Source organism: Pseudophryne corroboree, chromosome 1, assembly GCF_028390025.1.
Source record: "Pseudophryne corroboree isolate aPseCor3 chromosome 1, aPseCor3.hap2, whole genome shotgun sequence".
NCBI lineage: Eukaryota > Metazoa > Chordata > Amphibia > Anura > Myobatrachidae > Pseudophryne > Pseudophryne corroboree.
This window is the reverse complement of record NC_086444.1, coordinates 433,125,186-433,141,235: the sequence shown is the minus strand read 5'-3', so window position 1 is coordinate 433,141,235 and position 16,050 is coordinate 433,125,186. Positions and strand designations below refer to the sequence as shown.

Here is a 16,050-nt window from a genome sequence, read left to right as displayed (position 1 = left end):
AGCGGTGATCGCGAACCTGGAAGAAGGGGATTATATGGTGTCTCTGGACATCAAGGATGCTTACCTCCATGTCCCAATTTACCCTTCTCACCAAGGGTACCTCAGGTTTGTGGTACAGAACTGCCACTATCAGTTTCAGACGCTGCCGTTTGGATTGTCCACGGCACCCCGGGTCTTTACCAAAGTAATGGCCGAAATGATGATACTCCTTCGAAGGAAAGGAGTTTTAATTATCCCTTACTTGGACGATCTCCTGATAAGGGCAAGATCCAAGGAACAGTTGGTAGTCGGAGTAGCACTATCTCAAGTAGTGCTGCGGCAGCACGGTTGGATTCTCAATATCCCAAAATCGCAGCTGAATCCGACGACACGTATTCTATTCCTAGGGATGATCCTGGACACAGTCCAGAAAAAGGTGTTTCTCCCGGAAGAGAAAGCCAGAGAGTTATCCGAGCTAGTCAGAAACCTCCTAAAACCAGGCCAAGTATCAGTGCATCAATGCACAAGGGTCCTGGGAAAAATGGTGGCTTCCTACGAAGCAATCCCATTCGGCAGATTCCACGCAAGAACATTCCAGTGGGACCTGCTGGACAAATGGTCCGGATCGCATCTTCAGATGCATCAGCGGATAACCCTGTCCCCAAGGACAAGGGTGTCTCTCCTGTGGTGGTTGCAGAGTGCTCATCTTCTAGAGGGCCGCAGATTCGGCATTCAGGACTGGGTCCTGGTGACAACAGATGCCAGCCTGCGAGGCTGGGGAGCAGTCACACAGGGAAGAAACTTCCAGGGCTTGTGGTCAAGCCTGGAGACATCACTTCACATAAATATCCTGGAGTTAAGAGCCATTTACAATGCTCTAAGCCAAGCAAGACCTCTGCTTCAAGGTCAGCCGGTGCTGATCCAGTCGGACAACATCACGGCAGTCGCCCACGTAAACAGACAGGGCGGCACAAGAAGCAGGAGGGCAATGGCAGAAGCTGCAAGGATTCTTCGCTGGGCGGAAAATCATGTGATAGCACTGTCGGCAGTGTTCATTCCGGGAGTGGACAACTGGGAAGCAGACTTCTTCAGCAGGCACGACCTCCACCCGGGAGAGTGGGGACTTCACCCAGAAGTCTTCCACATGATTGTAAACCGTTGGGAAAAACCAAAGGTGGACATGATGGCGTCCCGCCTCAACAAAAAACTGGACAGGTATTGCGCCAGGTCAAGGGACCCTCAAGCAATAGCTGTGGACGCTCTGGTAACACCGTGGGTGTACCAGTCAGTGTATGTGTTCCCTCCTCTGCCTCTCATACCCAAGTTGCTGAGAATTATACGGCGGGGAGGAGTAAGAACTATTCTTGTGGCTCCGGATTGGCCAAGAAGGACTTGGTACCCGGAACTTCAAGAAATGCTCACAGAGGACCCGTGGCCTCTACCTCTGAGAAGGGACCTGCTCCAGCAGGGACCCTGTCTGTTCCAAGACTTACCGCGACTGCGTTTGACGGCATGGCGGTTGAACGCCGGATCCTAAAGGAAAAAGGCATTCCAGACGAAGTCATCCCTACTTTGATAAAAGCAGAAAGGATGTAACCGCAAAGCATTATCACCGTATCTGGCGGAAATATGTTGCGTGGTGTGAGGCCAAAAAGGCCCCGACGGAGGAATTTCAACTGGGTCGATTCCTGCATTTCCTGCAAGCAGGAGTGTCTATGGGCCTAAAATTAGGATCCATTAAGGTCCAGATTTCGGCCCTGTCGATTTTCTTTCAGAGAGAACTGGCTTCAGTGCCTGAAGTCCAGACTTTTGTTAAGGGAGTGCTACATATACAGCCTCCTTTTGTGCCTCCAGTGGCACCCTGGGATCTGAATGTTGTTTTGGGTTTCCTAAAATCACATTGGTTTGAACCACTCAACACTGTGGACTTAAAATATCTCACATGGAAAGTGGTCATGCTGTTGGCCCTGGCTTCAGCCAGGCGTGTGTCAGAATTGGCGGCTTTATCCTGTAAAAGCCCTTACCTGATTTTTCATACGGACAGGGCAGAATTGAGGACTCGTCCTCAATTTCTCCCAAAGGTGGTTTCAGCGTTTCATCTGAACCAGCCTATTGTGGTACCTGCGGCTACTAAGGACTTGGAGGACTCCAAGTTGCTGGACGTTGTCAGGGCCCTGAAAATATATGTTTCCAGGACGGCTGGAGTCAGAAAATCTGACTCGCTATTTATCCTGTACGCACCCAACAAGCTGGGTGCTCCTGCTTCTAAACAGACTATTGCTCGCTGGATTTGTAGTACAATTCAGCTTGCGCATTCTGTGGCAGGCCTGCCACAGCCAAAATCTGTAAATCCCACTCCACAAGGAAGGTGGGCTCATCTTGGGCGGCTGCCCGAGGGGTCTCGGCTTTACAACTTTGCCGAGCTGCTACTTGGTCGGGGTCAAATACTTTTGTGAAATTTTACACATTTGACACTCTGGCTGAGGAGGACCTGGAGTTTTCTCACTCGGTGCTGCAGAGTCATCCGCACTCTCCCGCCCGTTTGGGAGCTTTGGTATAATCCCCATGGTCCTTACGGAGTTCCCAGCATCCACTAGGACGTCAGAGAAAATAAGAATTTACTTACCGATAATTCTATTTCTCGTAGTCCGTAGTGGATGCTGGGCGCCCATCCCAAGTGCGGATTATCTGCAATACTTGTACATAGTTATTGTTAACAAATCGGGTTATTGTTGTTGTGAGCCATCTATCCAGAGGCTCCTCTGTTATCATGCTGGTAACTGGGTTCAGATCACAAGTTGTACGGTGTGATTGGTGTGGCTGGTATGAGTCTTACCCGGGATTCAAAATCCTTCCTTATTGTGTACGCTCGTCCGGGCACAGTATCCTAACTGAGGCTTGGAGGAGGGTCATAGGGGGAGGAGCCAGTGCACACCAGGTAGTCCTAAAGCTTTTCTTTTGTGCCCAGTCTCCTGCGGAGCCGCTATTCCCCATGGTCCTTACAGAGTTCCCAGCATCCACTACGGACTACGAGAAATAGAATTATCGGTAAGTAAATTCTTATTATATATATATATATATATATATATGAACACTCACTTCTTCAAAGAAAAAAGAATAAAGACCAGCTCTCACATTTTAGCGGTGTGATGTTTATTCCAAAAACATCAAAATACAGCTCAAATGATATCCATATAGTGTTGACAGCGGCCTGACAGCCGTTTCAACCACCTCCTTGTGGTTTTCATCAGCTATAGCTGGCGTTACCTTGTAGAAGCTTATGAGCTTCTTTCCGAGTGGTGGTGTGTGAGGGATCCAATTGGATGTGTGGCGATGTGTGGCGATATGTACAGCACAAGGTTAGTACATCCTGTGTTTTACATATTCTTACCCAACTGACTTTGTTTAAAATCCAAGTATCTCGTGCATTGATCCTAAGTAAGCTAATGGTTCCATATATTGCCCAACAGATAGCTGCATCTCCAGGAGAAGAACATCGGCCATATTGGAAAAGCAGAAGGGCAGAAAAGGTTCTGCATACAATGCTGCCCTCATTTGTTATTCTCTCGCTCACTGCTTTAGGTATCAGCACTGTGATTGGATTTTTCACTAATTCATTTATCATTGTTGTACATGGAATGGACAGAGCTAAAGGGAGAAGTATTAACCCACGAGAACTGATCCTGTTTACACTAGGACTCTTTAATATTGCCTATCAATTCATCATGGCTGCCAATGACTCTGTATTATACCTTTGGAGTGACCTGTATTTCTCTGACAATGTTTACACCATCTTCTCCATTCTTCTGCTCTTCACAATCTTCTCCAGCTTCTGGTTTACATTCTGCCTCTGCGGGTTCTACTATATAATGCTTGCTAGTTTTGATCAAACGTTCTTTATGCGCCTCAAGCAAAGCATCTCAGAGGTTGTCCCCTGGATGTTGTTATGCTCTGTGCTGCTGTCACTCATTATCAGTGTCCCAGTTGCATGGAACATTAAGAAAGAGGACTACCTTGGTCAGTTAGATAGAAATGTCACTGGTAACTCCACAATGCTACATAGTACTCCACATATGAGTCTTCAGTACCTGCAGGTCACCAGTATAATTGGCTGCTGTATTCCTCTCATTTTGGTTGCCATTGCCAATGTGCTTATTATAAAGTCTCTCTGTGACCACGCAAATCACCTTGGGAAAAACACTGGAGGAATGAGTGCACAAAGTGTGGAAGCGAGTGTATCGGCAGCACGCACTGTCACTTCCCTCCTCCTACTATATGTCAGTTTTTACATCTCAGAGATATTACTGATCATGACTGTGTTTGATGTGTATAGTATATCGTTTTCTGTGTGTCTGGTGGTTGTATATGCCTACTCCCCAGTACAGTCAATCATTCTGATTCTTGGAAGCCCGAAACTGAAAAGTACATTGGTAAGGTTTATAGGCTCCTATATATGTAGAACAATGAAGCCTCCGAGTGAGAAAGTGCGAGTAATAAGCTGACAGACTACTTGTATATTCAGGTATTCAAATTACTATATTTAACTGTGTCTATAAATTAAAAAATGGGATGGTATCAGAATCCCGGCACTTGGGATGCGGCATATCGACGCTCAGGATCCTGACACCTATTTGGTAAGCAAACTACCCCTAACATCCCTGTCCCCAACCCTCCTTTCCCGCAGCCTGACACTAACCCTCCCTACTCATGCTGAACCCAACATCCCACCCCGCTTACCAGTCCTTGGGGTCGATTCAATTCACCGACAGTTGAATAGCGCCAGGAGTTAGCTCCCAGCGCTGTTCAATACAGCGCCAAGTGACACTCAATTGTCGGGAATTCTTCTCTCACCCCTGGGGGATGAGGGAATAAATCCGACAAAAGTGCTGCCGTCGGGAATCAGCATCGCGGCGGGGCATTAAGCCGGAGAATGCCCGTTCTCCCGACAAATCAACCTGTTAAGTCCGGGAGAACGGGCCTTCGCCGAATTAACTTGAGCTGAATTGAATAGCGCCGGGAGCTAATTCCCGGCACTATTCAACTGTCGGTGAATTGAATCGACCCCCTTGATTTGGATTCCGGTGTTTGGTGTCCTGGCCCCGGCATTTCAATCCATGTCGGGATGCCTGCATTGACATTCCAAGCAGTGTCGGTATTACCTGACCAGATCCTCTCAAAAACAGCAGTCACAACTATGGAAACCAAATATGGGGAGATGTAAGAATGTGTTTTTCTACAGTTGGGTGAAAATAAAATTCAGGCATTAATGTGACTATAGTGCTATAGTGGGTTGATAACACCACACTGTCTGAGCTGTTGCTGCCAATTTTATGCAGGAAATAATTCCATGAGGCAAAACAATGACTTACCTCTGCGGTATTGCAGGCAAGAACAAAGCATGCAGTACCGTAGCTCAGCACAAAGCACACAACGCAGGGCCCAATTCAGCATGATTCACTATTGTGCTGAAATCGATACGAAGAACGCAGTCCTGCCGGGGGGCATTGACGCACCGTTTGGGGGGCACGGTCCTGACAATGCAGGTGAGTCCGCACCGTATTCGGGATGGGCCGCAGATTCTGCTTGACTTCACACACTACTGTTGTGACCCGAAACATGGCGGCCCGCCGTCTGCCTATGCAGGTACGATGCGTAGGCAGGGGGCTACCCTTATCATGCGAGCACTTCGCTGCTTAGCGAAGCACTAGCAAATTAGCGGGGGGAGAGGACTAGGCATGCAGGACAGCCTTTTCCTGTGCATGTTAGTGTAATGAGTTGTAGTTGTGCAAATAGTCGCACAACTACAACTCATGCTGAATCAGGGCCACAATACGCTGATGTAGTTGGTAGCCCAAACTGCACAATAATCATGTTTAACAAACATCTCAATATCTTCTTTAATATCTTCTTTAAAATCAAAATAAGGGTCTAAAGAAAAGTATATTTGGAAAACTCTAAATACTTTAGTTTGCCAAGACTACAGGTTTCAAATTTTTAAGTAGGCTGAAGTAGTTAGATTCAGTGGGTAGACAAAACCATCAGCTGTCTAGATAAAACACAAGGGTTCTGTATATTTTATCACCATTCATTATGTCTACATTAGTATGTCAGCATGGTTGTAAAGTACATTGGCCATGTAGTGATTAATCATGTTGGTACTGATAAAAAGTCTTCATAGTTAGAGTGTTAACAAAACCGCGTGTCCCTGGTACACTTACCTGCTAGCGAATCTCTGGCACTGGCTTCTATGTCCGGCGGTCAGATACTGGTGAGTCATCCAGTGTCATCCTGTGGTACCGGTGGTAATGCTAACCCCTACCCCTAATCCAAATCCCTTACCCTCCATCCTACAGCCTAACCCTTTCCCTAATGCCCACAGCCTAACCCTTACCATCCCCTTTGCCATCCTAACTCTAATGTTGGCATTCTGTCGAATATTAACATTTCAGATGTCAATATTGTCAACATGTCGATATACTGCAGATGTCAATAATGTCAACATCACAACTGTTAATATTGTGGTGTTGACATAGTAACTGCATCCCAAACACATAGGCCCAGATTTATCAAGCATTGGAGAGTGATAAATTGCACAGTGATAAAGTACCAACCATTCAGCTCATAACTGACATGTCACAGGCTGTTTGAAAAAACAGGATTTTAATACCTACCGGTAAATCCCTTTCTCCTAGTCCGTAGAGGATGCTGGGGTCCACTTCAGTACCATGGGGTATAGACAGTTCCGCAGGAGCCATGGGCACTTTAAGACTTTTCCAGAGTGTGAACTGGCTCCTCCCTCTATGCCCCTCCTCCAGACCTCAGTATAGGAATTGTGCCCAGGGAGACGGACATTTTGAGAAAAGGATTTACTTGTAAGCCAACGGTGAGATTCATACCATCTCACACTTCAACCATGCCGCACAACATGGCATTTAACATAACACATGCCAACGGGCATGAACTATTGCAGCAACATGCTAAAAATAAATTTAACACAACATCTGTGTAACTATAACAAAATAATTACTGCAGGTAAAGTACGCACTGGGTTGGGTGCCCAGCATCCGCTACGGACTAGGAGAAAAGGATTTACCGGTAGGTATTAAAATCCTGTTTTCTCACACGTCCTAGAGGATGCTGGGGTCCACTTCAGTACCATGGGGTTATACCAAAGCTCCAGTACGGGCGGGAGAGTGCGGATGACCCTGCAGCACCGATTGACCAAACTTTAGGTCTTCATCAGCCAAGGTGTCAAACTTGTAAAATTTAGCAAACGTGTTTGACCCTGACCAAGTAGCTGCTCAGCAAAGCTGTAATGCCGAGACCCCCCGGGCAGCCGCCCAGGATGAGGCCACCTTTCTTGTAGAATGGGCATTCACCGAATTCGGAACCGGCAATCCTGCCGTGGAATGAGCGTGTTGAATCGTACCTCTGATCCAGCGTGCAATAGTCTGCTTAGAAGCAGGACACCCAATCTTGTTGGGGGCATACAGGACAAACAGAGCTTCTGTTTTCCGTATCCTAGCTGTTCTTGCGACATAAATTCTCAAAGCTCTGACTACATCCAGAGACTTCTAACCAGCGAATGTGTCAGTAGCCACTGTCACTACAATAGGTTGGTTAATATGGAAAGAAGAAACCACCTTTGGAAGAAATTGCTGATGAGTTCCTAACTCAGCCCTATCTTCATGGAAGATAAAGTACGGGCTCTTGTGAGACAAGGCCCCTAACTCAGACACCCTCCTTGCGGATGCCAAGGCCAACAGCATGACCACTTTCCAAGTGAGAAACTTCAACTCTATCTCCTCGAGAGGTTAAACCAATCAGATTGAAGGAACTGCAACACCACGTTAAGATCCCATGGTGCCACCGGAGGCACAAATGGAGGTTGGATGTGCAGAACCCCTTTCACGAACGTCTGAACTTCTGGAAGGGAGGCCAATTGTTTCTGAAAGAAAACGGACAAGGCCGAAATCTGGACCTTGATTAAACCCAATCTTAGGCCTGCATCCACACCCGCCTGGAGAAAATGGAGAAAACGTCCTAACTGAAACTCTTCCGTTGGAGCCTTCTTGGATTCACACCAAGACACATATTTTCTCCAAATACGGTGGTAATGTCTAGACGTTACTCCTTTCCTGGCCTGAATAAGAGTGGGGATGACTTCTTTTTGAATACCCTTTTGGTCTAGGATCCGGCGCTCAACAGCCATGCCGTCAAACGCAGCAGCGGTAAGTCTTGATACACGCACGGCCCCTGCTGCAGCAGGTCCTCATGAAAAGGAAGAGGCCGAGGATCTTCTATGAGCAACTCCTGAAGATCAGGATACCATGCCCTCCTTGGCCAGTCTGGGACAATGAGGATCGCTCGAACCCTTGTTCTTCTTATGATCTTGAGAACTTTTGGAATTAGTGGAAGTGGAGGGAAGACATACACCGACCGAAACACCCACTGAAACACCGAAACACCCAGTGCATCCACTGCTATTGCATGCGGGTCTCTCGACCTGGAACAATATCTCTGAAGCTTCTTGTTGAGACGAGATGCCATCATGTCTACTTGAGGAACCCCCCAAAGACTTGTCACCTCTGCGAAGACTTCTTGGTGGAGGCCCCATTCTCCTGGATGGAGATCGTGTCTGCTGAGGAAGTCTGCTTCCCAGTTGTCCACTCCCGGAATGAAAATTGCCGACAGAGCTCTTGCATGTCTTTCTGCCCAGAGGAGGATCTTTGTCACCTTTGCCATCGCCACCCTGCTTTTCGTTCCGCCCTGACGGTTTATGTACGCGACTGCTGTTACATTGTCCGACTGGATCTGTACAGGTTGATCTTGAAGAAGATGCACCGCTTGTAGAAGGCCGTTGTAAATGGCTCTCAACTCCAGAATATTTATGTGAAGACAAGTTTCTTGACTTGACCATTTTCCTTGGAAGCTTTATCCCTGTGTGACTGCTCCCCAGCCTCGGAGACTTGCATCCGTGGTTACCAGGACCCAGTCCTGAATCCTGAACCTGCATCCCTCTAGGAGGTGAGAACTGTTTAGCCACCACAGGAACGAAATTCTGGCTTTGGATGACAGGATTATCCTCTGATGCATATGTAGATGGGATCCGGACCACTTGTCAAACAGGTCCCACTGGAATACTCTGGCATGGAATCGGCCAAATTGTAGGGCCTCATAGGCCGCTACCATCTTCCCCAACACCCGAATGCATTGATGAATCGACACTCTTGTTGGTTTCAGAATCTATTTGACCATTCTCTGGATTTCCAGAGCCTTTTCTACTGGAAGAAAAACCCTCTGTACGTCTGTGTCCAGTATCATCCCTAGAAAGAACAATCTTGTCGTCGGTTCCAACTGTGACTTTGGAAAATTTATGATACAACCGTGTTGTTGAAGTACTGTCAGGGAGAGTGCAATGTTCTGCACCAACCTTTCCCTGGACCTTGCTTTTATCAGGAGATCGTCCAGGTAAGGAATGATATTGACTCCTTGCTGTCGAAGGAGGGCCATGATCTCCGCCATCACCTTGGTAAATACTCTCGGTGCCGTGGAGAGTCTGAACGGCAACGTCTGCAACTGTTAATGACAATCCTGTACTGCGAATCTCAGATAAGCTTGATGTGGAGAATAAATGGGAACATCTTTTATGTCTACTGACACCATGAAGTCCCCTTCCTCTAGACTGGAAATCACTGGCCTCAGGGATTCCATCTTGAACTTGAACCTTTGTAGGTAGAGATTCAGTGTTTTCAGGTTTAGAATCGGTCTGACCGAGACGTCCGGCTTCGGAACCACGAAGAGGCTTGAATAAAACCCTTCTCCTTGTTGCGACAAGGGAACCAGGACAATGACTTGATCCTGACACAATTTTTGTATTGCTGCTGCCACCACCTCCCTGTCTGGGACAGAAGCTGGTAAGGCCGATTTGAAAAATCGGCATGGGGGAATGTCTTCAAACTCCAGTTAGTACCCGTGGGACACTATTTGTAGGATCCACGGGTCCAGGCCAGATTGAACCCAGAACTGACTGAAAAGTTTCAGACGTGCCCCCACCTGAGCGGACTCCCGCAAGGGAGCCCCAGCGTCATGCTGAAGATTTGACAGAAGTAGAGGTTGATTTCTGCTCCTGCGATCCTGGAGACGCTGCAGACTTTTTACCTTTTCCCCTTCCTTTACCCGCAAAGAAAGGGGAACTTTTACCCTTTTTGTATTTATTGGGCCGAAAGGACTGCATCTGAGAGTGATGTGTCTTTTTCGCCGGCGCAGGAGCGTTAGGTAAGAATGTCGACTTCCCTGCGGTAGCCGCAGAAACTAAGGCATCCAGGCCATCTCCAAACAAGGCCTCACCTTTATACGGGAGAGCCTCCATATTCCTTTTGGAATCTGCTTCAGCATTCCATTGGCGAATCCACAACGCCCTTCGTGCTGAGATCGCCATGGTAGTGGCTCTTGATCCCAAGAGACCAATATCTTTCATGGCCTCTAGCATGTACGCAGCAGCGTCCTTGATATGACCTAACTTTAGGAGAATCTGGTCTCTATCTATTGTGTCAATCTCTGATGACAAGTTTCTGACCACTTTTCAATAGCACTACTCACCCATGCACAGGCAATGGTATGTCTGAGTAGTGTCCCATTGGCCACATAAATAGATTTCAACGTAGTCTCCAACTTGCGGTCTGCCAGCTCCTTAAGAGAAGCCGTCCCAGGCGCATGGAGAAACACCTTTTTTGTTAAACGTGACAGGGCACTGTCCAAAACGGGGGGTGACTCCCACCTTTTCCTGTCCTCTGCAGGGAAAGGGTAAGCTACCTGAATCCGTTCGGGAATCTGAAATTTCTTTTCAGGATTTGCCCAGACTCCCTCAAAGAGAGTGTTCAGCTCATGAGAAGGAGGAAAAGTTACATTAATTTTCTTCTCTTTATTAAAGTAAGCCTTCTCCTGTGGTAAAGGAGGGGGCTCCGTAACTTCTAACACCTCCTTTATAGCAACAATCATGTATTGAATGTTTTTTGCTAACTTTGGATCTATTCCCCTGGAATCACTAGTGTCGACACAGGAGTCAGAGTCCGTGTCGGTATCAGTTTGTACTACATGTGCAAATGACCTTTTATGTGACCCAGAGGGGTCCCCTGTGGATGAAAAAGCAGAACTCTGAAAAATCACATCTTCCACTGATTTTCTCCAACTTTCTGCATGAGACTCAGACTTATCCAATCTCTTACTGATATGATTCACGTAATTCTTTCACCCATTCAGGCTCGTGGTGCGACGGCAGCGCCACCACATTACAACTCGGTGTCACTAAAATGGCTCCCTCAGGGGAAGAGCTCCCTGCCTCAGACATGTCACACACGTGCACAAACACACAACAGACACTCCGGGGCTTATAGGAGACAGACCCACAGTAAAATCTGTCAGAAGGACACAGAAGGGACTTGCCCGTTCACAACTCAGCGCCAATGTAAAAAATAATTGTGTATCTACAGAGACCTTTAGCGCTTTATATGACAATTTTAAGCACCACTTTTCACTCTGCCCCCCTTTATATACACCCTGATACTTGATTCAGAAGTGGAGGAGGACCAGCGTTTCTTCCCCTGCAGCCTGCTTGGAGAAAATGGCGCTGAGCAGTGTGGTGGCTGACTGAGGAGGAAGCCCCGCCCCCTGCAATGGTGCATTTCCCCTCAGAAAACATGAGGTATTTTTTATACTGGCAGGGGTGTGGGATTGTGCCACGGCATAATATGCTGCCTTTTTGCCAGTCAGAGTAGGTTTTCATGCTGCCCAGGGCGACAACCCCGCGCCCTGCACCCTGCTGTGCGCTGTGTATGGATAGCATGTCCGCACAGCGTACCCGCTTGCTGCGCGGTACCTTGAGCTGTCACGATGACCGGAGGTCCCTCTGCAGATCTCCGGTAATAATACTCACGCGTCTTCTGACTTCTGGCTCTGTTAGGGGGGTGACGACGTGCTGTGGGAGTGAGTGCATAGCCGCAGCTAGTGTTCAGTACCCTTCAGGAGCTAATGGTGTCCTGTCAGCAAGAAGCAGAGCCATGAAACTCTTTAGGAAGTTGGTTCCTACTTCTTCCCCCTAAGTCCCACGAAGCAGGGAGACTGTTGCCAGCAATCTCACTGAAAATAAAAAACCTAACATAAAGTCTTTTAGTGAAACTCAGTAGAGCTCCACTAGAGTGCGACCAGTCTGCCTGGGCACATTTTCTAAACTAAGGTCTGGTAGAGGGGCATAGAGGGAGGTGCCAGTTCACACTCTGGAAAAGTCTTAAAGTGCCCATGGCTCCTGTGGAACCGTCTATACCCCATGGTACTGAAGTGGACTCCAGCATCTTCTAGGACGTATGAGAAAATGACAGTTAGTAGCTGACTGGCTGGTTCTTTATCACTGTGTAATTTATCACTCTCCAAGGCTTGATAAATTTGGCCCATAAAATGCCTAAGCGATAATTTGCCGCTTATGTTTTTTACCACTACACTTCCAGGGCCAGACTTTGCAAATGGAGACCCTGTGCAATACTCGCACATCATGTCACGCCCTGTTCCCATGCATACTTGCTTCTCTTACTCAATCACACATGTGGACAAGTCACTGCCTCCCACAACAGTATTCTGATCATTTGTTTCTCTCCCACTTTACAAACAAGAAATGGATAGACATATTCAGTAAGTGTTAACACTACACATGATATTAGGGTATGAAAATGTCACATCCAATAGAAGTGCAAGCAAACATAAGCAATATTTTACCAACCATAATAACCAGAAAATGCATGTGGCCGCCAGGGGCGTTTTAAGAGAGGAGGAGGCCCGTGTTCAGCCTCCTCCGTTCGGCCCACTCCTCTCTGCCCAGAGCGCCGTAGAGTTTGAGCACTAGAGGGCTCAGACTCTACTGTGCATGCGCAGATCTCCGGGAAAATGGCGCAGCGGCCATTTTCCCTGAGATCTCTCTACTGCGCATGCGCAGAACGCCGTGAAAATGGCCGCTGGGCCATTTTCACTGTGTTCTAGCGGCGCTACGGATGCCGGCGCTGGACTTCGGAGGGGTAAGTATTTTACAAATGGGTGCAGTGTGTGCGGTGGGGGCCCCCTCTGGACTCAGGGGCCCGTGTGCACCGCACACACTGCACCCATTATAGAAACGCCAGTGGTGGCCGCATATTGGGGTAATTCTGAGTTGATCGCAGCAGGATTTTTGTTAGCAATTGGACAAAACCATGGGGGTAATTCCAAGTTGATCGCAGCAGGAAATTTTTTAGCAGTTGGGCAAAACCATGTGCACTGCAGGGGAGGCAGATATAACATGTGCAGAGAGAGAGAGATTTGGGTGTGGTGAGTTCAATCTGCAATCTAAATTGCAGTGTAAAAATAAAGCAGCCAGTATTTACCCTGCACAGAAATAAAATAACCCACACAAATCTAACTCTCTCTGCACATGTTACATCTGCCTCCCCTGCAGTGCACATGGTTTTGCCCAACTGCTAAAAAAATTCCTGCTGCGATCAACTTGGAATTACCCCCCATGTGCACTGCAGGGGAGGCAGATATAACATGTGCAGAGAGAGTTACATTTTGGGTGGGTTATTTTGTTTCTGTGCAGGGTAAATACTGGCTGCTTTATTTTACACTGCAATTTAGATTGCAGATTGAACACACCCCACCCAAATCTAACTCTCTCTGCACATGTTATATCTGCCTCCCCTGCAGTGCACATGGTTTTGCCCTACTGCTAAGTTCTAACAAAGATCCTGCTGCGATCAACTTGGAATTACCCCCATTGTTAAAAAAAAAAAAAAAATTGCAGTTGTTTATCTATATGACCTAAAGTTTCAAAATGTTTCTTTATTTATAGTGTTTTAATGAAGTAAATGAAAGAATATTTCTGTTTTATGGGGGTCATTCCGAGATGATCGTAGCTGTGCTAAATTTAGCACAGCTACGATCATTCACACTGACATGCGGGGGGATGCCCAGCACAGGGCTATCCTGCCCCGCATGTCAGTGCCGGCCCCTCCGCCCCACAGAAGTGCATAAGTATCGCACAGCGGCGATGCCTTTGCACTTCAAGAGTAGGTCCCGACCAGCGCAGCTTTATCATGCTGGCCGGGAGCTGGTCACCGCTCCCCGGCCCGCAGCCGCTGCATGTGACGTCACGCAGCCGCAGCAGCCTGCCCTCCGTTCGGTCCGGCCACGCCTGCACTGGCCGGACCGCACCCACAAAACGGCGGCCAAACGCCGCCGTTCCACATCCCCCCCGCCCTGTAAATCAGGCAGAGGCGGCGCAGTTCTGACCCGATCGTACCGCTGCAATAAACTGAAATAGCAGCAATCTCCCTGACTCCCTGAATAGTTCACCCCATTATGCAGCTGTTACATTCCTGGGGGGGAGAAATAAATCATTCAAATGGGAACATCAGCACCATTTCCCTGCATTGGTTATAGGGCACAATGATCCCTATGTCTACATGCATTTTAAATGAAGTTTCTGGTGGCCACTTACAGTATATGGAACCTCTTGTAAAGCACAATACACAAACAAATTCTGCAAAATCTAAGTGTCTTTTCTTCAACAAGTAGACTTACTAACTTTGGGGCTCATTTACATTTGGATATGTCATTTTTATGACACGCCTCTCAGATGTAGCAGTACACGTCCGCGCTGATAGGTGTTATTTTCACATCTCCCAGAAATGCTTTTTCAAAAGTAGGCAAGTATGCTTTAAGTCGGGTTCTGTTGTGTAACCTGGGCAGAGTCAAGTGACTTTAATAATTCCACTCATACTGTATAGTCATTTCTGACGGGTTGGTATTGGGTGACCGCCGTGATCCCAGCTGGGCTCAGATGGCCAGCTGGGGGGATGGGGGAACGCAACAAAGCCCCTTGCAGGCTCGCTGCGCTTGCCACTCAGCGGGCTCACCACAGGTTCAAGTCAGTGTTCGGGATGCCGGTGCCGGTATTGTGACCGCCGTTCACATAACCGCATCCCTTTTGGACTTGTGGAGCCTGCACACTGCAAGCGTCTGGTTTTTCATTTATTGTTCCTCTCCCTGATGTCAGATCGAGATCATACATACCTCAGTCCTTTTCTAGGTCACTAAGCTATACAATAGTGAAAATGCGATATAAATTCATACAGTAGATTTTGTGTGATGCCAGAACGTACAGACAAGCCGACTAAATTTCACTTTTTTTTTGTCTTGATGGACCATAAACAGTTCCTAGAAGTATAATTCTCCAAAAAAAAAAATTCTATATACAGACACAACCCTTACAGTTTTATTATATGTATAGATTTTTATTGTAGGGGTTCCCTATTTATCTTTGGCTATGTAAGGTTTTGTTACGTTGTATATTACTGTTATAGTGTTTCAGTGACAACCTCATTTAAGGACAAAACGATTAAAAAATCAGAGTAAATCTGTGAAAAGCACAAACATAATCCGATTGGTCTGATTCTGCATATGCTACAGCAGTGTTTTTCAACCACTGTGCCGTGGGACACTAGTGTGCCCTGAACAGTCTCCAGGTGTGCTGCCATAGAAACAGAGCCAGGCCTATCAGCAGGGAAGGATTGGCCATAGGGCTCACCAGGAAGATTCCTGGTAGGCTAACGTGTGTGTGGGGCCTTTTTGTGTGTTGTCATGTGGCCCCAGACCCTACATGAAAGGCAGCCCACCGCACTAAGTACACTGCATTGTCACCATTCATTCTGTTATTCCATCTCTGCAGTACAGCAACTCTGCCATTCAGTGATGCTGCCATGGCTACACGGTATGTAACACCTCTTGTGCTACCAATATTGGGCCACTTTTAGTTCCCAATCCACCCCTGGACTCAGACACAACAGGCCTTATGAGGATGTATCCCATCCCCCTTAACAGACCCTACCCCCTCATCAGACCACACTCCCATTAGGGCTGCTTCCATAAATTTCCCGGGCTGGTTTTCCATGCCAATCCGCCCTTGCCCGTCAGTATTTTTCCGCTACTGAGGCCCTGGAACGATCAATACTGGTGGGTCTAGTGATTGCAGAACTAGTTCTAATTTTGGGC

At 47.4% G+C, this 16,050-nt stretch overlaps 1 protein-coding gene across 1 annotated transcript; it reads left to right on the top strand.

The window, feature by feature from the left end:
- Nucleotides 1–3,425: 3,425 nt before the first annotated feature.
- LOC134968759 (taste receptor type 2 member 40-like) lies at nt 3,426–4,721 on the top strand. Its single transcript, XM_063944275.1, has one exon. The coding sequence runs from the start codon at nt 3,426–3,428 to the stop codon at nt 4,479–4,481; it is 1,056 nt and encodes a 351-aa protein (XP_063800345.1). The 3' UTR covers nt 4,482–4,721.
- The last annotated feature ends 11,329 nt before the right edge of the window (nt 4,722–16,050 follow it).

Bases quoted from the DNA above. Each gene is read 5' to 3' on its own strand.
- LOC134968759 (XM_063944275.1), top strand. From the start codon at position 3,426: ATGGTTCCATATATTGCCCAACAGATAGCTGCATCTCCAGGAGAAGAA.